This window comes from Oryctolagus cuniculus, chromosome 11 (genome assembly GCF_051225735.1).
Source record: "Oryctolagus cuniculus isolate XC-2025 breed Fujian yellow rabbit chromosome 11, ASM5122573v1, whole genome shotgun sequence".
NCBI classification, from domain to species: Eukaryota; Metazoa; Chordata; class Mammalia; order Lagomorpha; family Leporidae; genus Oryctolagus; species Oryctolagus cuniculus.
Window position 1 is genome coordinate 84,081,348 of NC_142877.1, and position 26,846 is coordinate 84,108,193.

Genomic DNA, 26,846 nt, shown 5'->3' on the forward strand with positions numbered 1-26,846 from the left:
CATCTGGATTGATTCCATATCTTAACTATTGTGAATTAGGCTGCAATAAACATGGGGACACAGATAACTCTTTTATATACTGATACCAGTTCCTTTGGGTAAATTCTCAGGATTGGGATGGCTGGGTCATATGGTAGATCTGTTTTCAGATTTCTGAGGAATCTCCATACCGTCTTCCAGAATGGTTGTACTAGTTTGCATTCTTACCAGTAGTGTTTTAGGGTACTTTTTTCTCTACATCCTGGATAGATTTGTTATTTATATATTTTATTTATAATAACTGTGGTGAAGTGAAAACTCATTGTGGTATTTGGAGTTTTTTGATGGCTAGTGATCCTGAGCATTTTGTCATGTTATGTTGGCCATTTGTATTTCATCCTTTGAAAAATGGCTGTTCATGTACCTTGCCTGTTTCTTAACTGAATTTCGTGAGTTGTTGTTACTGAGTTTAACGCCTTATAGATCCTGGATTTTAATCCTTTATCAGTTGCATAGTTTTCAGCTATTTTGTTCCATTCTGTTGGTTGGCTCTTTACTTTGTTGAGTGTTTCCTTTGCTGAGGAGATGCTTCTTAGCTTTATGTAATTTGATTTGTCAATTTTGACTTTGATAGCTCTGCTTCTGGGGTCCTTTCCAGTAAGTCTTTGCCTATGCCAATGTCTTGAAGAGTTTCTCCAATGTTCTCCTCTAATAATTTGATAGTATCACGTCCTTGATTTAGATACTTGATCCATTTTGAGTTTATTTTAGTTTAATGTGTAAGGGGTCTTGTTTCATACTTCTGCATAGCTAGGTCCGATTTTCCAGCCCTGTTTGTTGAAGAGACTGTCCTTTCTTCAGAGAGTACTTTTAGCTTGTTTGTCAGAGATTAGTTGGTTGTATAGTGGATTAAATGCTGGGTTTCTGTTGTGTCCCAGGGCCCACATGTGTATTTTTGTGCCTGTACTAGGCTGTTTTGATTATAACTGCTCTGTAATATGTACTGAAATCTGGCATTATGATGCTTCTGGCAATTTTTATTGTTTAAGATTCTTTAGCTATTCTAGATCTCTAGAGTTTCCATATGGATTTTAGGAATATTTTTTCTCGATCTGAGAAGAATGTCCTTGGTACTTTGAGATCACATTGAATTTGTAAATTGATTTTGGTAGTATGGACATTTTGATGATATTAATTCTTCTAATCCACAAACATGGAAGATTTTTTTGTGTGTGTATTCTATTTCTTTTGTAATGTTTTAGGAATATCATTGTGGAGATTTTTCACATCCTTGGTTAAATTTATCCCAAGGAATGTAAGGTTTTGTAAATTCTGTGAATGTGACTGATCTTATAAGTTTTTTCTCAGATATGGCATTTTCTGTATATACAAAGCTATTGATTTTTGTGTGTTTATTTTATATCCTGCAACTTTAGCAAACACTCTTATGAGTTCCAATTTCTCTTAATGGAGTTTTTTGTTGCCCTTTTATATAGAATCATGTCATCTGCAAACAGGGATAATTTGACGTTCTCTTTTCCAATTTGTGTACCTTTGATTTTTTTTTCTTGCCTAATAGCTCTGGCTAAAACTTTCAGAACTGTGTTGAATAGTATTGGTGAGAATTGGAATCCTTGTCTCATTCTGAGTTTTGGTGGAATGCTTCCAGCTTTCCACATTCAACATGAGGCTGGCTGTGGGTTTGTTATATATATTGCCATGATTGTGTTGAGGTATGTTCCTTCTGTACTCAATTTGATTAAGGATTTTATCAAGAAGAGATGTTGCATTTATGAAATGCTTTCTTTGCATCTATTGAGATAATCACATTTTTATTATTTAGTTCATTAATGTGATATATCATATTTATTGATTTCCATATGTTGAGCCATCTCTGCATCCCTGCAGTCCCAGTTGTTTGGGGTGGAGGATCTTTTTGATTTGTTGTTGGATTTGGTTAGCTAGTATTTTATTGAGGATTTTTGCATGTATGCTTGTCAAGGATATTGCTCTATAATTCTCTTTCTTTGTTGTATCTTTTTCTCATTTCGGAATTAATGTGATGCTGGCTGCATAAAAGGATATTGGGAAGATTCCTTCCTTTTAAATTGTTTTAAATAGTTTAAGAAGAATTGGGGTTGGTTTTTCTTTAAAAGTTTGGTAGAATTTATTGAAGCCATATGGTCCTGGGCTTTTCTTTGTTGGGAAGATCTTTATTACTGATTCAATCTCTGTGTTGGTTATTGTTCTATTTAGGTTTTTTAAAAAAATACAAAAGGTCAGTGAAATGAAGAGCTGTTTTTTTTTTTTTTTTGAAAAAATAAATAAGATTGATAAATCATTGGCCCAAGTAATCAAAAGCAAAAGTTGGGGGAGGGGAGAAGACTCAAGTTAATAAAATCAGAAATGAAAATAGAGGTGTTATAACTGATGCCACAGTATGAAAAGAATAGATAAGAATTATTACAAACAGCAAGAGAGATTCCACTATGGCAGAATGGGGAGGGAACTTACTGCTCTAGTCTAAGGGAAGGTAGTTTAAAAGTGGAGAGTGCAATTTCAGGGAAGAGTTAGGGAGAAAAATGCACGGGAAACTCCATGCAAATGAGAGGGACACTGTAGCTCTACAATGAGGATGTGCATGTGTACAATTTATATGCTAATAAATTGGAAAATCCAGAAGAAATGTATACATTTGTGGACAGATACAATTGCCTAAAATGGAGGTGCATTAACACTTTTAAGTCTTAAAGAAATTATTTAAGATACAGTAATTTTTCTTTGTTTATCCCAACCTCAACTGAAGCAGCTTCCATATAGTAACATTCTAGGTACCTTTCTTTAAAAACACAGTAGGATTTGTTAGTGGTGTGAATGGATTGAAGAATTCTTGGGATATGGCTGCACTGGTATTGATCTTATGGTCACTTATAATTGCTGCAGTTTTTGATTTGTTTCATTGTCTTACTCATTTCCAACTTTGCATAAATATCAATTAACAATGTTGTATATTATTTTGAGTTTCTTAGTTCACCAGAATTATTAGATACTTATTTGTGTCTTTGCCACTGGATAAGTATATGATGTCATGCAAAACGTGTACAGCATTTGGGAATACCTCACTGGATTGTTTTTGATTCAGAGCAGTCCCTTGGAGTGAGACAGTTAACTGTAAAGGTCACTGCTCAGAAATCACTAGTGATATCTGATGTTTCTCTCTTCTCAAATGTTTTGAGAATTACTGTTGCCACTTTTAATAGTGACAAATGTGTGTTAATGTTAGGATAACAACCATGTGTCTCATTTAGTCTGCTTCTCTAAACAATATATTTGATCTATTGCCAAATAGGAGACTGTTTTATGCTTTTAATTTGAATGTGATATATATTTCCAATCTTTTATCTTTCAAAGCCTGAAAAAGCTGCTGTTTGCAAGCTTTTAGGATGTTGAAATGGAGCAAACAGCCTCTCTTCTGCTTGGACACTTGTTTTATTTATGATAGGAAATATTTTTAGAAAATATTTTAGGAAATAATTTTAGAAATAATTTTATTTAGGAAATAATTTTTAAGGAATATTTTTAAGGGAAGATTTGTTGAGAACCTGATTATATTAATATCACTGTGTTAAATGTTTAAGTATTGAACTGTCAATGAAATATGAGGCATTTTTACCCAGTGACATTTCAAATGAATCTCATTGTAGGGGAAGCCTGTGGGAACACCAGATGCTGGTGCTTATTTCCGTGTGCTTGCAGAGCATGGAGTGGCTGCCTTGTTTACAGCGCCAACCGCAATTAGAGCCATCCGTCAACAGGACCCTGGGGCGGCCTTGGGGAAGCAGTACTCTCTGACGAGGTAAAGTCAGGAAACACAGGGCACATTACGTGAAAACTGCAAACCAAGGGAATCACTGATCATTATATTCTGTCTGGTACTGCATTACCTCCATGGGAAGGGCCAAAAGATTCTGAATGTTTTTAAGAATGACCTCCAGAAACACCTTTGAAATAGTTGGAATTTAATCATACTAAAAACATCTTGAAATACCACATCATGTTTATTTCAATTCAAATCTTACCAAATATTTCTTTTATTTAGCTACCCTGATCACATTTTCCTTAAGAATTTAAATACTTATTATGATTTAATAAATCACAAATATGTATGTGTGTGTATGTGTTTGTGTGTGTGAAAAACATCTACCTGTCTTGAAGGAGGGATAGAGGGAAATATTTGAGTTATTGTCCCCATCCAAAATGAGAAAATTATAGTCCAAATTACATTTGTTGAAAGAGTGAATTGTTTTATAATATTTTGCTCTGAATAGTCCAGATATTTTTGTACTGGTTTATTGACATCCATTTTAATTTAATGATATGTATATTCAAGATAATTATAGTAATTTCTGCCTTCAAGGCAGTTTCCAACATCAATTGTCACTGAACTCTTTGAAATAGGTTGCTATCATAAACTAAAAGTGGAGGTTTTGTAGTTTCAAGTAAAAGTAGGCTTGAATTAAGGCAGTTTGAGTTTATGTTGAATGCCAGTGTTTGAATTTTATGTTGTTATGACTCAGAGGATTTAAAGTACATGTAATTACTTGCATATGTAAATAAGACACCTTCAATTTAGGCAGGATTAATAGTTTTATTTGTTTATTTTTTTTTTGAAAAAGCTCAGAAATCACAATCTGTATTTACATAAAGTTGTATTTATAATATAAAAACACTCTAATTAAAAGGGTGTTCATAAAAGAATATTTCTTTATATTTTTAGAGGTTTATTTTATTTATTTGAAAGAGCTACAGAAAGAGATAGAGACACAAAGAGAGAAAGAGGGAAAGAGAGAGGTCTTCCATCCTCTGATTCACTCCCCAAATGCCTGCAATGGCCAGAGCTGAGTGGATCCAAAGCCAGGAGCTTCCTCCGGATCTCCCCCGTGGGTGCAGGGAACCAAGAACTTGAGCATCCTTTGCTGCCTTCCAAGGTGTACCAGGAAGGAGCTGGATTGGAAGTGGAGCATCGGGGGCTCAAACCAACACCCACTTGGGATGCCAGCGCTGCAGGCTGGGACCTTCACCCTGTGCACCACAGCGCTGAATCCTCCGTTATATTTTATTTGTCCTCTTTTTGCTCCTTCATTTACTATTTTTTTAACATTTATTTATTTGCAAGGCAGAGTTAGAGGCAGAGGTGGGGTGGGGGGGTCTTCCATCCACTGGTTCACTCCCCAGATGGCTGCAATAGCAGGAACCACAGCGATCTGAAGCCACGAGCCAGAAGCTTCTTAGGCTTCTCCCACACAGTATCATGGGCCCAGGAATTGGATCAACTTCTGCTTTCCCAAGCCATACCAGAGAGCTGGATCTGAATTAGAGCAGCCATGGCTTGAACTGGTGCCCGTATGAGATGCTGGCACTGCAGACAGCGGCTCTACCTGCTATGCCAGGGCGCCGACCCCCTTTCATTTACTGTGTTTCAACTGGATTTCCTTTATTTCAGCTCAAAGTATAGAAAAATGGATTTGATGCACATGTCTTATGGTAAATATAGTCACCACTTCTTAAGTTAATTTTAGGGGTTTTGAGAGCAATGATTGCAATTCTTGCGGTATCTAATTGCAGACAAATGCACCCTGATTGCAGGGCATGAAGTGGTGAGACCTGGGAAAGAGGACTCAGTGTTGCATTCCCTTAGTCTTCATTTCCTATAAGTACATTTAAAAATGTTATTTATTTATTTGAAAGTCAGTGAGAGAGAGAAAGAAAAAGAAAGAAGGAGGGAGATCTTCCTTCTGCTAGTTCACTCCCTGGATGTATGGCTACAATGACTAAGGCTGGACCAGGCAGAAGCCAGGAGCCAGGAGCTTCTTCCAGGTCTCCCACATGGATGGCAGAGGCCCAAACACTTGGACTATCTGCTGCTGCTTTTCCCAGGCCATTAGCATGTAGCTAGATCAGAAGCTGGGGAATGAACTGGCACCCTTATGGGATGCTGATGTCAGACAGTGAATTTACCTTCTAAGCTTCAATGTCGGACCATGTATATGGCTTTTAAATATATCTTCCACACAATACCCAATATTCACTAAATCATCACTTTTCAAGCAACTATACATAGACATGGAATGTGAGATTTTAGTGTAAGTGAACTTTGTGAGAAGTTCCCTTGATCATGCCCCTCTCTATATAGGCACTAAGTTATTCACAATGATGGGCACATCTGTTTTAACTGATATTTAGGTTTTCAGACTGTACAAACCCACTCAGCATATCCTATGAATTACTATTGATAGAAGCCGGCGCTGTGGTGCAGCAGGTTAACCCCTGGCCTGAAGCACTGGCATCCCATATGGGTGCCGGTTCTAGTCCCAGCTGCACCTCTTCTGATCCAGCTCTCTGCTATGGCCTGGGATAGCAGTACAAGATGGCCCAAGTCCCTGGGCCCCTGCACCTGTGTGGGAGACCTGGAAGAAGCTCCTGGCTTCTGATCGGCGCAGCTCAAGCCATTGCAGCCATCTGGAGAGTGAACCAGCAGATGGAAGACCTACCTCTCTCTCTGTCTCTACCTCTCTCTGTAACTCTGTCTTTAAAAAAAAAAGAAAAAAATTGCTGTTGATAGATTCAAATAACTGTTAATAAATACTATTGCATTTTTCTATTTCAAACTTGCAGACTTTTTAATTAAACAAAATTTTAAGGTGAACATGTTTCATGTTTCATATATGTAAATTTAAGAGCATAGTGATACTTCCCACCCTACCTCCGTCCTGCGTATGCTCCCACACTTCATCCTCCTTCCTCTATTATTTCCTCTTAATTTTTACAATGATGTGTTTTTAGTTTACTTTATACTCATAAGATTAACCCTACACAATGTAAAGTGTTCAACAAATAGTAAGAAGAAAAAAACTGTTCTTCAGTTGTCTACCAAGGGCTGTAAACAATCACTGAATCTCAAAATACCAATTTCACTCCATACATTTCAGTTTTGTGGTACTCTGTTAGTTACCACAGATCAGGGAAAACATGTGGTGCTAGTCTTTTTGGGAATGGCTTATTTCAGTAAGTATGATGGTTTCCAGTTGCATACATTTTGTTCTAAAAGACAAAATTTCACTCTTTTTTATGAGGGAGTAGTATTCCATACTATCTCTCTCTCTCTCTCTCTCTATATATATATATATATCCAGGTGTGTGTGTGTGTGTGTGTGTGTATGTGTGTGTATATGCCTGGATAAAGAAATTCTGGAATTACATACATAATATATATAATATATAATAACATATAATACATAATAATGTATATTATTCCAGAATTTCTTTTTTTAACTGTCCAAAGTACAGCTTTTGGATTACAGTGGCTTCCCCCCCCCCCCATAACTTCCTTCCTACCTGCAACCTTCCCATCTCCTGCTCCCTCTCCCATTCCATTCACATCAAGATTAATTTCAATTATCTTTATATACAGAAGTTCAATTTAGTATATATTAAGTAAAGTTTTCAACAGTTTGCACCCACACAGAAACACAAAGTGTAAAGTACTGTTTGAGTACTAGTTATAGTCCAGAATTTCTTTAATCAGACATTAGATGATGGACATCTGGGTTGATTCCATATCTTCGATATTGTGATTTGAGCTGCAAGAAACACAGATAACTCCCTTTTTAAAGATTTATTTTATTTATTTCAAAGAGTTACAGAAAGAGGTAGACACACACACACACACATACACACACATATAGAAAGGTCTTCCATCCACTGGTTTACTCCATAAATGGCTGCAACAGCCAGAGTTGAGCAAATCTGAAGCCAGGACCAAGGAGCTTCTTGCAAGTCTCCCACACGAGTGCAGGGGCCAAAGTTCTTGGGCCATCTTCTACTGCTTTCCCAGGCCATAGCAGAGAGCTGGATAAAAAGTGGAGCAGCTGGGACCTGAACCGGCTCCCATATGGGATGCTGGTGCTGCAGGCTTGAGCTTTAACCCTCTGCACTACAATGCTGGCCCCTCAGATAACTCTTTTATATGCTGATTTCATTTCCCTTGGATAAACTCTCAGGAGTAGGATTGCTGGATCCTATGGTATATCTATTTTCAGCATTCTGAGGAATCACCATACTGTATTTCACCATGGCTGTACTAGTTTACATCGTCACCAATAGTGGATTAAGTTACCCTTTTCCCCACTTCCTCATCAGCATTTACTGATTGTTGATGTCTTTAAGAGAGCCATTCCAACTGGGGTGAGGTAAAACATCATTGTGGTTTTGATTTGTGTTTGCCTGATGGTTAGTGATCCTGAGTGTTTTTCCATGTGTCTGGTGACCATTTGAGTTTCTTCTTTTGAAAAAGACTTGTTTAAGTCCTTTGTCCATTTGTAACTGGATTGTTTGTTTTGTTGTTTTTGAGTTCCTTGAGATCTTATAGATTCTGGATATTAATCCTTTTTCAGTTGCATTGTTTGTCGATTGTCTCTTCACTTTGCTGAATGTTTCCTTTGCAGTGCAGAAGCTTCTCAGCTTGATGTAATCCCATTTGTCTCTTTCTGCTTTGATTGCTTGTGCTTCTGGGATATTTTCAAGAAGTCGTTGCCTAAGCCAATGTCTTGCAGAGTCTCACCAGTGTTCTCTAGTAATTTGATGTCAGCTTGTAAATTTAGATCCTTGATCAACTTTGAATTGATTTTTGTATGAGGTATAAGGTAGGGGTTTGGTTTCATGCTTCCGCACATGGAAATCCAATTTTCCCAGCACCATTTTTTGAAGGCAGTGACCTTACTCCAGGGATTGACTATAGCCCCATTATCAAAGATTAGTTGCTTATAGATGTGTGGATTGATTTCTGGAATTTTTATGCTGTTCCAGTGGTCTACATGTCTACTTTTGTGCCAGTACCAGGCTGTCATGATTACAACTGCCCTGCAGTATTTATAGAAATCTTGTACTGTGGTGCCTCTGGTTTTGTTTTGCTGTATAAAATTGCTAAAGCCCTTTGGTGCCTTTTGTGTTTATATAAATTTTTGCATCATTTTTTTCTGTATCTGAGAAGATTGTATATATCCAGAAACCTACCCATTTCTTCTATTAGATTTTTCAATTTGTTGACAGCTCTTCATGGTAATTCCTGATGCTTGTTTTTATTTCTGTGGTATCCATTGTAACATCTCCTTTTTCATCTCTTATTTTGTTAATTTTGGTCTTTTTTTTCTTTCTTTTTTTTTTTTACAATTTTGTTTATTTTTTTCAAAAATCACATCTTCTTAGTACTGATCTTTTGTATTATTTATTGGTTTCAATTTTGTATATCTTCTAATTTTAATTATGTCTTTCCTTCTATTTTTGGTTTGGTTTGCTGTTTTCTACTTCCTTGATATGCACTGATTGCTCATTTACTTGATGCCTTTCCAATTTCTTCATGTAGGTACCAACTGCTATAAACTTCCACCTTAACACTGCTTGGCTGTGTCTCATAAGTTTTGATGTTGTATTGTCATCTTCATTCATTTCCAGGAATTTTTTTTTTATTTCCCTTTTTTTTTCTGTGACCCACTGTTCATTCCATAGTGTGTGGTTCAGTCTTCATGTGTTTGCATATTTTCTAGAGATTCTTGAGTTTTTAATTTCCAGCTTCCTTCCATTATGGTCAGAAAAGATGAATGGTATGATTTCAGTGTATTTGAATTAAGTGAGACTTGATTTATGGCCTATCGTATGGTCTGTGCTAGAGAAAGTTCCATGCACTGATGAACAAAATGCGTATTCTATAACTGTGGGATGAAAGGTTCTATAGAGATTGGGTCCACTTAGTGCAGTGGCACTGGTTCTTTGTCATCTTCTTTAGCCATAAAGCAGGAATTGGATCCTGTAACTGTTAGTGGCAACTCATGTTGCCTGCAAGTCAGACACAGTGGGCTGGAGTCTAAACACAACCTGTAAGGGGATAAAACAGAAACAAACCCTCTGTCCCAGGTTATGAGTGGTTTAGGGGCTTTTCAATTAAGATAGGGTGCTTCTTATAATAACTAACAGCCATGGTTATTCAAGAGCTGGATGGAAAGTCTTTTGTGCTAGGGTTTTACAATGTAAGGAGGTAGAATTGAACTTTGAAAAATAACTTAAATGAGTAAGAGTCAATAAAAGAATGGCTATTGTCTGATTAATCTTGCCAGAGGTGTTTTCCCCTTTCTTTTAATTGTTTTTGAAGAAGGGTTTTAAACATAAGATGGGCCTATTAAACAATGGCTTGACTTGTGGGATTCTGGGGAATGCCATGAGTAAGTTTAATAACCCACAGTTAACACAAATGATTTGAATGCAGAAGAGGTATAGGTGGGCCAGTATCAGTCTCTAATTGACTAAGTTTGTCAATGATAGCCATGATTTTTCCTTTGGAGAAATAATACACACACACACACACACACACACACATTTTCTTTTTGCCACATTACAAATTTAAACACTTTAAGAAAAAAGAGGTAGGGGGCACAGGTAACAAATCTTACGTTATGGCTAGTGCTTTACTTACTTGATAAAGTAAAACTAATGTAAATGATTTATACCATCCTCCTTCCCCAAATGGGTTTTTATAAATGTATGTCCAGGCCTGATTCATTAAAAAAATTTGACACAATGACATAGCAAGTAGATTCTCCCTTAAGCAGGGTTGCCCAAATATAACCTGAATGGGTATCAATAACAATATGTAAATAACAAGGATTTTAATAAAGGATACTGAGTTATGTGCGTTTGCCAAAGCTCCTTGGCATGATGGCCTCTCGGGTTGACAGCAGCATAAGGAAAATAATAAGGGGTTTGAGCACAGTGGGAGCAACTAGAGATATTAGCAAGAGCATCAGGAAGAGGAATTTTATGGAGAGATTTAGCTGATTGATGAAGAAATTCATGACGCTGAATAGGATCAGTAAATAGAGCACCAACATATAAAGCTTCATCCCAGCACCTCTGTTGCCTCCTAAAGAAAACCTGGTAAAGAGGTTTCACTGCGAATATGAGTAACATATAAAGCAGTTGGCATTGGCATAGCGGAGACTGTAAGGAAAAGAAAACTAAAAATCAATGGCAATGTATGGAAAAAACAACAGAGGAGAAATTGTTATTATTACTCTGATTTTTTGGTCTCATATGAAAGAAGAATTTCTAAGCTGATAAGGTAAAGAGAAATGGGAAATTTAAGTATTTAAAAGCAAGATTTCTCAGAGTCAAAGATCTCCAGCCAGAATGGCATGGAAGGGGGCAGTAAGAGGAGCAAAGCCCCAAAGACTCCGTGGCACTGGGGTTTTAAAGTACAGTTTCTTAAGTACAATTTTAAAGGAAAAAAGCTTGGCAGATTGGCATTCAGTTACCAGGTAGGGACAAAAGCCATCAGGGGACCTGATTTATTCTTATCTGGCTTGTTTTTGAACTAGGGGCTCCACTGTGAGTAATCTTTCTCTAGGAAGGGGCCATTGTTTAACCCATACTGGCTCCCCAGGCAGCCCTGTGTGGGGATGTGTTGATTCAGTGGTGGCTCCTATCACATGAATAGTAGATTGAATTTGTTGTAATAAATCTCAACCCCAAATAGGAAAGGGAATAAGAAGAATATAAGGGCAAATCTGAGCAACGAGGTATTGGCCTCCAGGATCATAACAACCACAACATTTTTTTATCAGGACCCTTAAAAGTGGTGGACAACAGATTGGTTTTGTAAGTTTCAGGTTTTATCAGCAACAGGCTTAAACACATCTTTACAATCTTGATTAGCATTTTTAAAGGCCAATTGTTGCAACAAAACCTGAGCTTTCTACTTGTCCGCCCAATAACTTTGTAATTTATCAATGAAAGAAATATAATTTTAAGTAGGCCCTTGTTTTACTGTGGTGAAAGAGGTGGATGGATCACTGGCATCCAGTATCTTTTTCCAGGCTTTTAAAGCCATATTAGAAATTTGAGTATTTGCTTTCCTTAGGAGATGATTAACTTGTTGATTTGGATTAGTAAAAGCTCCTTCTCCAAATAATTGATCTGCTGTAATAGGTATATTATGAGTCAAATTATCCATGGCTTGGCCATGAACAAGATCTTGATACTCTTGTGCTCACACCATATACTGTGCTGTAGTTACAAGCACCTTTATTAAAATTTGCCAGTCCCAGGGCACCATCTCGTAACTTCCTCCAGTAGTCTCTAACAATCCTAGAGTATAAGGACTTCACATGCCTTACTCACTGAGGCTTTTTTTTAACATGCTATAAGGTAGAATGCCTGTCTGGGGCATTCTGTGGTCTTATAATAGGGCAGACATCTGATAAGGGATTGCCTGGCTGGTGGGCTTCTAACAGGCCTGGCAGGGCAGATTGGGCAGGAGGCCCTTCCATGGAAAGAGCAACACTAGGATTAGTTTTTTCTTCATCAGCAGCCTTGAGAGCTGGGGGACGAGTCTGCTGTTGCTAAGTTGGAATGGTTGGGTGGCTCTCCTGGCCAGGGAGGGCCTGCAACTGATATCGGAAATGACCCCCTAAAATATATACGAAAATGTGACCCCTTAAAGTTCCCCAGAAGCGCCATCTAGGGTGCCACATATGTTACCAGAATTTGGGATGGCAGACGATATCACCATATGCTTATTAATAAATCCTCAATATTAATAAGCCCGAGAGGGTTCTTGCCTAATATTTAGAGAAGAATTCTAAATACCAGCATAAATAAATGAGGCAGCATGGTACATTTTAAGCTTTTATTTAGTGTGAAAGATGCATAGGAGAGTGACAGCTTTATCTAAAAGAGAGGGGTAAATCTGGGTTCATACCAAGCACCAGGAACCAGCCATGTGGAGGAGCATCTAGGCCAGGAAGGCTAGGGAAGGTGGCCCGAAGGCCACGTGCCCTGGAGGCGCAGGACTCCAGCAAGCCCCCTCCTGGCCAGGAAACAGAAGCGAAGGGCCAATACACCGTGTCCGGCTTTTAACCCACTTCCAAAGGGGAGTGGTTAATTAACCTGATTGGCCGGTGGGCACTCAGGTGTGGCCAGGTAAGGGCATGAGGTCACATGGGGCATGGCGAAGATATCAGGGTGTGAGGTCACACAAGGGAGTGGCGAAGGCGTGGTCTTCTGGCTCACAAACCTAATTGATTGCAGCCTGTATGCATGCCTACTTCACAACAGGCTCACAACCTTGCTGATTGCGTCCCAGCAGCAATACCATGCCCGAAGAGCCTGTGGTTTCTGATGTATTTTTTCTCCTATTTTTTTCCTCATCCTTCACCTTCAAGATACCTTCATCAGGATACCAAAGCTATAGCTGTCTATTTCCTGAAATAATTGCCCAATGATGCTTTAGTAAATAATACAGTTCTTGCCCTATGCTTTTGTTGTGCCCAGGAGAAGGAATTTTCTATGTTAATGACTCACCAGGATCTGAAAGAGATGAATGATGCCTCTGTAACCCTTATTGGGCTTGGTTAGCTGTCCCTTGCATTCTGAGACAAGTTCACAATCCCTGTTCTGGGGGGCCGTTGTGGGTTTTTCAAATGAGGAGACAGGACCATGGGAACGTCCATTCTGAGAGCACGCCACTGGATAGCTATGTGCTTTTACTTTTATCTAGAGGGTACCAGCGAGTCTACAAGCCAGAAAGCATGTTGGCAAAGTTATACATCAACTTAAGGATTTGGAAAATGGAATTTGATCTGGTGGTCTAAGATAGAGACTAGAGCTGTGTTGTAAATCTTTAGAGACAGGCCCATTTAGGTGCTCAAGCAAATTTACAAATTCCCAAAAACATTCCAGTACCATTAGCCCCTTGCTGCTCCTGCTGCCACATTCCTTTGGGGGTAGGTGTGCCCATCCCCAGCCTGTTTGAGTGTGTGTAGAAACTGCAGCTGAGCTTCTAAGTTCAGGGGGGTGTGCTCCCTTGAGAGGCACTTAAGCAGCATCTCTACAAGTGATGACTTGGCCATGCTAGTTTTCAATAAATGTTCCTATTGTTTGCTTTAGCTTTCATTTATACTTTTTTTGGGAGATTTTCTGCCTAATCATTCTTTGGTAATGATGATGATCTTTTTGTGTTTCTGTGTGTAACACATCTTAAGCATCATTTGTAAGGCTGGATGAGTGGTGACAAATTCTTTCAGTTGCTGTTTGTTATGGATGCTTTTTTTTTTTTTTCGATTTCATTCATAAATGAGAGCTTTGCATAGTTCAGTGTTGTGGGTTGACAGTTTTTTCTCTGAAGACTTGGAGTGTATCTCTCCATTCTCTCCTAGTCTGTAGGGTTTCTGTTGAGAAAGCAGCTGTGAGTCTGATGGGCAGTCCTCTGACCGTAATCTGGCATTTCTCTCATGCCCATTGTAGAATATTTTTGTTTGTTTTACTGTTGGAAGTTTGACTATGATACGTTGTGAAGAACTTTTTGGTCAGGTCTATAAGGAGTTCTCTGTGCCTTGTGTACTTGGACATCCCTTTTTTTCTCCAAATTAGGGAAATTCTCTGTAATTATTTCACTGAATAGGCCTCTTAATCCATTCTCTCTTTGTACATCTTCAGGAACTTCTAAAACCCATATGTTGGGTCATTTGATAGTATCCCATAAATCTTGAACATTGTTTTTAATATTTCTAATTTCTTTTTTTGTAGTCTGTTGCATTTTCATTTATTTGTCTTCTAGCTCAGATCTCTTTTTTTTATTTATTTGACATGAAGCCAGGAGCGAGGTGCTTCCTGCCGGTCTCCCATGCGGGTGCAGGGGACCAAGCACTTGGGCTATCTTCCACTGCCCTCCCAGGCCACAGCAGAGAGCTGAACTGGAAGAGGAGCACCTGGGACTAGAACCGGCACCCATATGGGATGCTGGTGCCACAGGCAGAGGATTAACCAAATGAGCCACCGCGCTGGCCCCTAGCTCAGATCTTTATTCTGCATTACCACGTCTTTTCCTAAGGTGTTCCACTATATTTTTTTTGACCTACTGAATTTGTCATTTCTAATAATTTCACTTGGATTTCTCTTCAACACTCTCAGTCTCATGGGAAAATTTTTCCTCTATCTCATGGATTTCTTCATCTCATGAAGAAGAAATTCGCTTCTCCTTGCTTCTGCATAATCCTATGATCATTCTTGTGTATTCATTTTCAGAATTTCATGAATCTCTTCATCTTCACATTCTAATATTGAAGTGTTGTTCCGTTGTGGGAGTAATGTTGTCATCCATACTCCTGCTGTTTTCTTGAATTTCTGCATTTATTTTTAGGCATTTGTGGAAATACTTGTTGGTTTTTTCATCTGATGAATTTTGTCTTTTAACTATGCCTCCGTGGGTTAGTGGAGTGTCTGTTCTTTTGCTGGATACCCGAAGGCATGTGCTGGGTGTGCTCAGGGAGTTCCAGTCAGTGCTTCAGGGTGGTGCAAGTATCCAAGGTGACACCCAAGTTGGTCATGGTAGAGCTCCTCTGTTGTCAGCAGCGGGGAGGGTATGATCACCTCTGTTAGTGTAATCACACCCTCACCTCCTCTCTTCTGAGGGTTAGCCCACAGTGGGTGCAACACTTACCTATGCTGCCATGTGAACCACACAAAGGATCTCTGTGCTCACAGATCCTTCTGTAATGACTCACACCAGATGATCAGGAATCTGTGAGGCTCTGGCACCATACACAGTGATACCCAGAGAGCTAGCTGCACCTTGCACCCTATCATGCTGTCACAGAGTTCCCACAGTCACAGTCTCAAGGCTGCCACGGAGTGCAGAGGATCTGGGGAGTGGATTTTTTATGGGCTGCTTCTGGTGTTAGCCCCTAGCAGGCAGGTGTGCTACGTGATCACTCTGGCTCATGTAGAGTGCTTGGATGTAGTTCTGCATCTAACGCCCCAACACTCTTGACAACTGTAGGACATTGGGGATCTGTCCTTTGCCCCACTTATTGCCCTGACTCTGGCTGCGATGTTAGTAGGAACAGAGTAGAGGCACGCTGTGCAGCTTTTCGCTGCTGGTGTTCTGTGTGGGTTGGGGAGGGGAGGAGAGGAAAATAACGAGGCTTCCCTGCTCAAAGCCTGGCAGTTGCTCAACCCCCAGTGAGCTCCCCAGGCTGAAGTAGAAGTCAGTGGGTGACTGTGGAATTCCCTCTCAGCTAAAGCTGTGAGCAGCGGGATGCACAATGATGTCTTAGTACCTTCAGGTGCTACGATGGCGGCTCACAGGCAGCCGCTGGCAGTGCCGAAAAGCTGACTGCAGCACTGAATCTGTCTTCTCTCCTTTCAGCTCAGAGTCTTTGTTGTTCTTTGTTTGTTTTTGCTTCTTTGCTGAAAATTTCCATCAGTCAGATTACTGGAAATGAAGCCCTTCCTCTGTTCTTTTCATATCCCATGGCAGTTTAAGATAGTGTGGCTAGACCCTTTTCAGCCATCTTGGGTCCCCCATGCTATCACTATTGATACTATTAATAAAGTCAAATAATTACTGATCATGTATTATGTGCCAGGCATTAAAACTCAGGGCAGTATAGATTGCAATTGTGGTTAGCCTCATTTTATATAAGAGTACAGTTTGGACCCGTGAGTTGAACTCCATGTAAAGAAACTGATGTAGACAGTCTGACTAGTGCTCAGGCTCATAACGAAGTGCACAGGTAGACTTTTACTCAAAGGGGGCAAAGAGGAAACTAACCACATCCAGAGATTTTGTCATTCATGGAATTAAATCATCTTGGATTTTCATATTTTTTATCTATTCAAATAATAAAATCACTGAACTGCCTGAGTTGATCCTTACATGTGACCACAGAGTATATTAGAAATAGAAATGACCTCAAAAATCCTATTTTATTAAAAAACAAAACAAGGAGACTCAAATCCAAAAATGGTGACTTTGGATTAGAGATGGAATATAGAACAGAACTCAAATCTTTCTATAAAGCTACTTCTAGTATTAAATTTAAATTTGTGGGGAGCAGCCCGGACTGGACTGAGTTACTGGAATTAAGACTTATTCTATGCATCTGCTCTCCCACAATATGGCGCTGGGAGAGAAGTAAACAGCTTCCACACAGCTGCCTCCAGTTCAGCTAATAAACTGTAGGACTTGCTCCTGATTGGAGGAGAGCAGCGTACTCGGCGTGTGGGCAGCCGAGTTAGGATTGGCGGAGGAGGACTATAAAGGAGGAGAGAGACGGCATGCACCAGGAACATCTAAGGGGAACATCTAGCTGAAGGAACACCTGTGCAGCCCCCAGAGAGCCGGCCGGCGGTGTGCCGCTCCCCTGCGGAAGTGGGGAATGTGGCCAGGGGGAACTGCCCTTCCACGGAGGTGGAAGGGACGGTAGCCAACCCGGGAAGAACCAGCAGCAAACCCGGGGAGGGCCGAGCAGACGAAAGAACAGCGCAGGGTCCTGTGTTGCTCCTCCACGAAGAGGGGGAGCGACAAAATTCAAAATGCTTTAATAGTTCCTGAGTTGATTTTCAGTACATGTAATTGGGAGCTGATTTTGTGTGGTGTTTGCTTCTCTTTTTCTTCTGTAGAATGTTTGAAATGTTAAACATTTCTTTTATAATGTGTTTCATATCTCATTAAAAGATTGTTTAAATATAAATTCACAGATGTGCCAACAATTTCAGTTTCCAAATCACATTTACAAGAGAACTCTGAAATACAAAGCTTACCAGGACAATCATTTCATTTTCAGACATTATCACAGGTGACTACAGTTTGGGAAACTAACTTGGAAGTCATCTTGTGCAAACATCTGCTTTCAGATTAAAAAAAGTATTTTTGTTCAAACATTTTAACAGACATGTACTTATTGGATACCATATAGTGTTTTGTTATATGTATGACATTGTATAATGTCCAATCAAGGTAAATACATCTATCTCCTCAAACATTTAATGCTTCTTCATGAAAAACATTGAAAATCCTATCTTCCAGTTCTCTTCATAGAGAAATACACAGTATATGAACATTATCTGTATTCATCCTCTGTGCAGTGGAACCCAATAACTTCTTCTATTCTTTCTCATAGGGATGATAAATAACATTACCAGGGTTACAAAGATACTGCAGGAAATGCTGGGACTAGGCAAATAGTGTAGTGAAGACTTGAAATGTGGACTTAATCATTGGGTTCAAATCTATTATTTGCTAGCTCTGTGACCTTCAGAAAATTGCATCATTTTTCTCTGTTCGTCAAGGCTTTTTATTGTTGTTACTGTTTGGAAAATAAGGATAGTGTTAATAAAGAATATAATGAACACCAAAGGGGCATGATCAATGAGATAGAACTTGGAATAGTTGTTAAATAGACAAAATCTTAGTTGTTATTATCATATCTGGTTTCTAAATCACTGCTTTATTTTAAAAATTATTTATTTATTCAAAAGGCAGAGTTGGAGGGAGGGAGAGAGGGAGGGACGGAGAGAGAGGTCCTCTGCCCACTGGTTCACTCCCCAAATGGCTGGAGCTGGGCATATCTGAAACCAGGAGCCAGGAGCTTCTTCTGGATCTCCCATATGGGTGCAGGGCACAGGCACTTGATCCATCTTGTACTGCTTTCCCAGGCCATGGAAGAGAGCTGGATTGCAAGTAGAGCAGCTGGGACTCAAACTGGCGCCCATATGGATGCGGGCACTGCAGGTGGTGGCTTTACCCTTAGGGGATGCCAGTACTGCAGGTGGCAACTTTACCCTGTCAGCCACAGCACTGGCCACTCACTGCTTTTTTTCATGGTGATTTACTTTCCCTTTGTCTTCCAGTTCAGTTATTGTGAAATTAGAAAATTGTGGCCAGCGCCATGGCTCACTAGGTTAATCCTCTGCCTGCGGCGCCACCATTCCATATGAGTGCTGGGTTCTAGTCCTGGTTGCTCCTCTTCCAGTCCAGCTCTCTGCTGTGGCCCAGGAAGGCAGTGGAGGATGGCCCGAGTACTTGGGCTCCTGCACCCACATGGGAGACCTGGAGGAAGCTCCTGGTTCCTGGGTTCGGATCGGTGCAGCACCAGCCATTGCGGCCAACTGGGGAGTGAACCATCAGATGGAAGACCTCCCTCTCTGTGTAACTCTGACTTTCAAATAAAAAAATAAATAAATCTTTAAAAAAAAACCTTCCTCTAATGTAAAAACAAAAAACAACAACAAAAAAAACCACAAGGAATATATAGCTATGGGTAAGTTTGGGGTACAATTTTTGTTGTTTTTTGGTTTGTTTTAAAAGATTTTACTTTATTTATTTGCAAGGCAAAGAGGCGGAGGAAGAAAGAGTGAGATCTTCCATCCACTAGTTCACTCACCAAATGGCCAAAATGTCCTATCCTGGCCTGAGCCAGGCCAAAGCTTGGGAGCCTGGAATTCTCTCTGGGTCTCCAGCATGGGTGACAGGGACCCAGGTACCCATCCTCCTCTGCTTGAGAGACCCAGAAGAAGCTCTTGGCTCCTGACTTTGGATCGCCCCAGCTTCACCATTGCAGTCATTTGGGGAGTGAACCAGCAGGCGTAAGACCTCTCTCTGTATGTCTACATCTCATATAAGTAAGTAAATCTTAAAAAAAAAGAAAAGAAAAGAAAACAGAACCTACATCCCAGAAACTCTCTTCTATCCTTTACTGAACATTATCTCCTGTTTGCTAATATCAAATACACCTTATCTCAGCTTGTAACACCATACATTAATTTTGCTTGTTTTTGAACCTGGACATAAATGGTATCATACAGAATATATTGTTTGGTTCCTGGCATCTTCAGTTCAGTACTGCTTTGAACTTTATCTGTGAAGTTGCTTTCCAATATGTTTTTTGCATTTTGATTGCTGGTTAACTTTCTCTTCTTAATTTACCTGGCCTTTGGTAATAATGATTCTACTCTCTAATTTGAGCAGATGTTGAATGTTTTTAGATTGTTTCTAACCTCTTGGCTGTTAAGAAAAAAAAAAAACCCACATAATTGCATGCCTTTCTGGTGTATATAAATCCATAATGCTGCTGCACATGTATAACCAATAAGATAATGCCAATGTCACAGAGTATGTCAAAAAGTTTTTGTGGCATAAATTTACACACCCATGGGTCTGGTGTTGTAGCAAAGTGGGTTAAGTTGTTGCCTAAAATGCTGGAATCCCAAAAGGGCACTGCCGATTCAAGTACTGGCTATTCCACTTCTAATCCAGCTCCCTGCTAATGGGCATGAGAAAGCAGCAGAAGATGGCTACGGGCTTGGTCCCTAAATTAATGTAGGAGACTGGGATGAAATTTCTGGCTCCTGGCTTCTGCCTGGCCCAGCCCAGGCCGTTGCTACCATTTGGGGAATGAAACAGAGGATAGACGATCTGTCTCTCCTTCTCTCTTGTAACTCTGCCTTCAAAATGAATTACTAAATCATTTTTAAAAATTTACGCACCTGCTAGTAGTTTATGGTTGTTCTAAATTATCCCTACCTTCACCAGAACATGATATTATTGTACTGTCATTGATTTTGGTTTCGTGGGTATGGTGGCCTCAAAATATTAGTTTGGAAGTATTTTTCTCTTGTTACCTGGAAGAGTGTATGTGAAATTCATTTTATTTAAATGAATTGTTAGTGGCATTTACAAAAAAAGTTTTCTAGCCCTGGAGTTTGCATTGTGGGTAAGTTTTAAATTATGAGTTCAATATCTTGTGTTTCATCTTGCTTCTTAAATCCATGCCTATGTTTTTCAAACATTCTCATTTATTTATTTATTTTGACAGGCATAGTTAGCGAGAGAGAGAGAGAGACAGAGAGAGAGAGAGAAAGGCATTCCTTTTATTGGTTCACCCCCCCAAATGGCCGCTACAGCCGGCATGCTGCACTGATCCGAAGCCAGAAGCCAGGTGCTTCTCCTGGTCTCCCATGCGGGTGCAGGTCCCAAGCACTTGGGCCATCCTCCACTGCACTCCGGGCCACAGCAGAGACCTGGACTGGAAGAGGAGCAACTGGGACAGAATCCGGTGCCCCAACTGGGACTAGAACCCAGTATGCCGGCGCCACAGGCTGAGGATTAGCCAAGTGAGCCGTGGCGCCGGCCACATTCTCATTTATTAATCTTCAGACACTGCTACTGCCTTCTTAAGCTTGATATTTAAATGACACATATATTAGAATTTTATTCAGCATCAGTTTTATCGACTAACCTGCATTTTATACTTTTTCTCTGTTTTTTCTAGTTGGATTTTACTGATTTTCTTCTAACTGGTATTTTGGAAGTCTGATGTCTTAAATTGTGTCTAATCTTTCACTGAATTTATAAGTTTAATTTTTTGATACTTTTTAGTTAAAAAATTTCAGACTGATATTTATTTAAAAACAATATAAAGGTTATTTGATGATGTTATGCATATATTTCATGAACACATTCATTAGAATTATTTGAAATTTTGTCCAATAATGAGAATACCTGATTTTTTGTGCTTTTTTTCTGATGTCCTTTTTCTTTTGTGCATTTGGTCAAATAGTTTTGTCTTCCAAAATACTGTTGTTAAAAGAATTATTTGCCCACTTTGAAACTGGACATTGTTATATTCCCACAGGCTGCATCTCATTTTGGCACACACTGACTGTAAGGGAAAAATCACTTAGGTCTGATTAAGGATTTACCTGAGTTGAAGCCAAACTTCAATATTTGCGAGAACTGGTCTCTTTCCAGTTTATGTGCCTCTTCAGGTGTTTCAGATGAATTCCTGGATGTTTTACAGGATCCTTTTTCCATTGTGGATTTTGAACTGTAATTTTTGCTTACCAAGAAATTAGGATGGCTGGAAGTAGAGTTTCTGCACTTGCCAGTCACACACACCATTTTTGTTCAGTTTCTTAGCATTTGAACTAGTCTTTGCCAGTTGGAAACTGTCCCAAAAGGGAAAAGCAGGGAGTGAATGCCCGGCTTATTCCTGTATATATTTTCCTTTGTGGGCCTTTCATACCAGAGTTTGTCTCACTTCTCTTAGTTTTCTGCTGCTTACAGGAGACATCTTTTTTTTCTTGTTGGTTCTTGCCTCGATGATTATGCTTGAGAAAGATATTGATGGGCAAAATGCCAGTCACTCATTACTGAAGGGGCAAATACTTGTGTGATAGGAATACTAGTGCCTACAAATTTCAACAGTGTTTTCTAGTGGGAAGCAAGTACAAGAGAATAGAATGAAAGAAAAATGGCAAAAACAATGGGAATATTGATAGCAACACTTCATGCTGATGTGTCTTGTGAACGAGAAGTTGATGAGGCATCACTGAAACAATTTATATTTATTTAATATCTGTTGGTATAAGTCAAGTAGTTTTCTTCATGTTTAGTAGTTTATGTACCTTGAAGGAAATATTAATTTTAGTTTTATGCCCCCATTTTGCTACCTGAAAATCTTTCATCAAATTTCTATTTGGAGTTTTATCCATTTCTGTGACTTACTCTCTTTCAGATTAAAATTAATTTGAAAACATCACCATTTTTCTGTTTTCCTTTTGCTTCAGTTTTGCCTCAATTGAGTCTTGAATTGTTTTCAGTTATAGAAGATTTGCCGGCACCGCGGCTCACTGGCCTAATCCTCTGCCTGCGGCGCAGGCACCCTGGGTTCTAGTCCCAGTTGGGGTGCCGGTTCTGTCCCGGTTGCTCCTCTTCCAGTCCAGCTCTCTTCTGTGGCCCGGGAAGGCAGTGGATGATGTCCCAAGTGCTTGGGCCCTGCACCTGCATGGGAGACCAGGAGGAAGTACCTGGCTCCTGGCTTCAGATCGGCGCAGGGCACAGGCTGTAGCAGCCATTTGGGGGGTGAAGCAATGGAAGGAAGACCTTTCTCTCTGTCTCTCTCTCTCACTTTCTAACTCTGCCTGTCAAAAAAAAATTATATAAAATTGGGGAAAAATACCTAACTCTTATGCTCACTAATTTTCTCTTCCCCCCTTTTTTTCTATTTTCCATATTGTATATTATCATTTTATTTGTTTTTTATTTTTGGAGATTTGGAAGCAGATTCACAATTCTGTAGCTTACATTATCTTCATAATTAGCTAATAATCTCAGGCTGCATGCTTCAATAAAATTGAACTATGCAATATGATAGGTACTAGCAATGTGTGACTATTGAGAGATTAAAATGTGATAAATAAAACTGATACTTTTTTTCCATTTTAACTAACTAGAAGCTTAAATCGCCACATGTGGCTGGTAGCTACCAAATTGTACAGTGCAGAGTATTAATGTATGTAATTAAATTGGGTAAATTTACTCTCCACAAAGCTGAAATTACTGAGCAGAAATGGCTAACTTTAACTTTCTAAATTATGTCTTTTAAAGAAAATATAGTTTTGAATGTCACACTATGAATAATTTTTTGAAGTTTTAAATCAATAACATCAAGGTCATTAGTGAAAAATTTAGCATTGAAGATGTTGCTATTTTCTCTCTTTCTCTCACACTTTGCAAACCATTAAGCTTCCTTCAAAAACTAACACAATTCATGCCAAAGGTAACTCAATTATTGATTGACACCAACAACTTTTTCTTAGAGTTATCATCATGGTTATAAAAATAGCAAATCACCTAGCATAGTTTTGTTTACTAAGAGGAATTTGAAGTTAAATTCAATTTGAGTAAATATTTTTTTAAAAAAATTTTATTTAGTAAATATAAATTTTTAAAGTACAGTTAATGGATTACAATGGCTCCCCCCCCATAATTTCCCTCCCACTCACACCCTTCCCATCTCCCGCTCCTTCTCCCATTCCATTCACATCAAGATTCATTTTCAATTATCTTTATATACAGAAGATCAATTCAGTATATATTAAGTAAAGATTTGAGTAAATATTAATTACAAGAGTTCAAGTTGTTTCATAGTCATGTCTTATTCATACATCTTTATGCTGTGTTTATTATTACTATACAGTTGACAGTTGATAAAAATATCAACAACATTTGGGTGGTTTGAAGAGTTCTAAAACAAAAATAGATTGATAGTTCCTAGCATAGTTAGGGAAAGGAATCATCTGTATTACTTTGATGCTTTTCTAAAACACTGGTGATTTCACAGTTTTTCCTATATGTTCAATAACTAGTGGAAAATCATCTTTCGATTTTGCTGATTAGTGCCAGCATGGCAATTGCTTCCATAATGCTACTAATATAATTAAAATGTAAGGAAAAAAAGCAACACAGTTGTCCTGAAAAACCACAGTAACGAATACTAGGTTTTAAAATACATAATGCTGAAATTTGCAATTAGATAAGAACTTAACACTAATGTATGGTGTATTATTATGATCAATTAGTTATATTAACTGTGGTATTCTTGACCAAGAGAAACAAGCCAAAAAATTATATATGACTTACAAAAAGTGCTGGTAACCTGCAGATACTGGTTGTCCTTGTTAGTCAAAAAGTTTGTACTGTTGGTTAACATTTTTAAGTGATAGCATTTCACATTTGCCTTCAATAGAAAATATTTTTTAAATTTATGTAGCTTTAGTTTTGTCTACCCATATAAAACAAAGACATGGTCAAATGACCATCTGAAACAATTGAAATATTCTGTGCCCTGACAGATGATGGAAATGTGACTCAGGATGTCTGTGAGAATCTTCTTTTGGGTTGTTCTTTGCCTACACTGTTGAATCCATCTAAATCTATCCTTTAACATATTTTAATACAAATGTCCTAAATGCACAATATCCATCACTGATATTTTCTAAAATATCAGGAACCTGTTTGAGTAAGATACAATTCATAATATGTTAAGGCTTTTCAATTTTAGTATTATTAACAATATGGTATTGGCTTTTTAAATCTTGTCTTTTTTCTACATGGCTTCTAAATCGTAGACATATCAACCCCATTTTAAAACTTTAAGACTGCATTAATCTTACTTTAACTTGCTTTTAGTAAGTTAACATACAAAGATTTGTTTCTTTCCACTAAAACAGTTCTCTCAGATGCAGACATATTTGTTAATCCAAATTTAATCTCAGTTTACACATATACATATACATTTGATTTCTTAGCAAAGAGTAGTAATATATTCTTTTCTGATCTTATATGTGAAGTTATGCTTCTCTGTCTTTACCAGTACATTTGAAGTTTACTTTCGGTATTGTATTAAAGAAAATCTCGATAATTTTGAATATGTAGTTGGAACATTTATGTCATTGTGCAGATACTTTAATATTATTTTTGGCAGTCATTGTTTTATATATGTGTTTTCCAAACCAAACTGTAAATTTTCAAAGTTGTTTTGATAGACTGCTTACATAAATATTAAATAATAAATTATCTTAAGTGCACTTAATCATACTTGCACACATATATATGCTAATGTTCACTGATCAAACCAAACAAAATTATTGCTAGTGTTTGAGGTGGCATTGTGTATTATAGTATTGTGTTTGTCATCTTTTCATCACTATGAGATACCTGAGGTAGGCTACTCATGAAGTAAAGGAGATTTATTTAGGTCATAGTGTGGGAGGTTCAAGGGTACAGTGCTGGCATGGTTTAGTTCTGCTGTGAACTTCATGGTGAGTGATGGATGCTGGAGCACATGTGGGAGCAAACACTGTTACCTTGGATTGGGATCAGTGAGAGACAGAAAGAGGGGCCAGGTTTCTTCCTTTTAGACTACTTTATCAATAAACTCAAGGGGATGAATGCAGAATTTCTCATTACCCCATGACCTAAGGATGTCCCACAGGGTTCCAGCTCTCAGAGGTTTCACCACCTAACAAAACCACCATCCTGGGAACCAAGCCTCTAACCGCAATGGACCATTGAGGTACACTGAGAAAACTCCCAAAACTTTACGACTATTAAGTTAAAATTTTTCTAATCCAGACCAGTATCCTTTGGAAAGTCCTGACCTACCTCTGTACTGTCCCATGTGGTAGTCACAAGTCACAGGTGCCTGCTGAGCACTAAAAATATGGCAAGTCCAAATTGAGATTAAGTATGAAAAAAAAATTTCACTAGTATTTTTTATATGTATTACATGCTGAAATAATATTTTAGATCTATTTGGTTAAATACAATACTAAATGAATTTGAACTTATTATTTTGACTTCTCTGAATATAGCTACTAGAATATTTTATACTACATATAGTTCATTCTCTCTCTCTCTCTCTCTCCCCCCCTGTCTCCCTCCCCCTCCCTCCCCTCTCCCCCTCTCTCCTCACATATAAATATTTAAAAAACTGTGAAAGCATTGCAAATGAAAGAAAGATAGCCACATTCCCAATAAGCCACTATCTTTTTGTAATTTTTTCTATTCTGTGGCATGGTGCTCTTTGCTAAAGATGCTAATTCTTCTTCATCTTTTAATAACCTTATATTCTTTCTTTATGAAAAGAGCCTTTTTAACCTGGGATGCCACAATAGCATTTGCTTTATTACTCAGTGTGTCCTATGTATGTCCTTGGCCTGTGGGTAGTATTTCCTTAAAAACAAATTAAACCTTATCCATAGAACTCATAAGAAGGAATAAGCACATCAGATGTATGAACATATTTGTTGCCTTAGCTGATATTTACAAGTGTATTTTTCCATATATCATTAGGTAGAACACAGCACTTTAACTTGGAGTTAAAATTAGCAGGTACAATGTCAAAGGAGAAAAAGGGTTTTCTGATTATTAGGTGAAGACAGATATATTATAAAGATAAAGTCAGTTGTTCTTCTCAACCCTGACTTTCTGAATTGTGGATTCTGATTTTTGAAGCATCACACTCTAGTTCAGTGGTGTGGATTTGGTTACGTCTGGTCCCAAACAGGTAGTGTCTTTTGTCATTATGCAGTATGATACACATGTAATATGGCTACTTTCTTCAGATAAAATTTATGTGTTTATATTTCAAAATGTGAGATCAGAGCTGGCACTGTGGGACAATAGGCTAAGC

The 26,846-nt window shown here is 38.5% G+C and overlaps 1 protein-coding gene across 6 annotated transcripts in view; it reads left to right on the forward strand.

Annotated features, from left to right (window-relative positions):
* ACSS3 (acyl-CoA synthetase short chain family member 3) overlaps positions 1–26,846 on the forward strand; it is a 371,082-nt gene that overhangs the window by 283,771 nt on the left and 60,465 nt on the right. For all 6 annotated transcript variants that reach the window (XM_089307518.1, XM_008256845.5, XM_089307519.1 and 3 more), the window contains one exon: positions 3,684–3,835. In XM_089307518.1, coding sequence (XP_089163644.1) covers positions 3,684–3,835 — 152 coding nt within the window. The remainder of the gene's footprint in view (positions 1–3,683; positions 3,836–26,846) is intronic.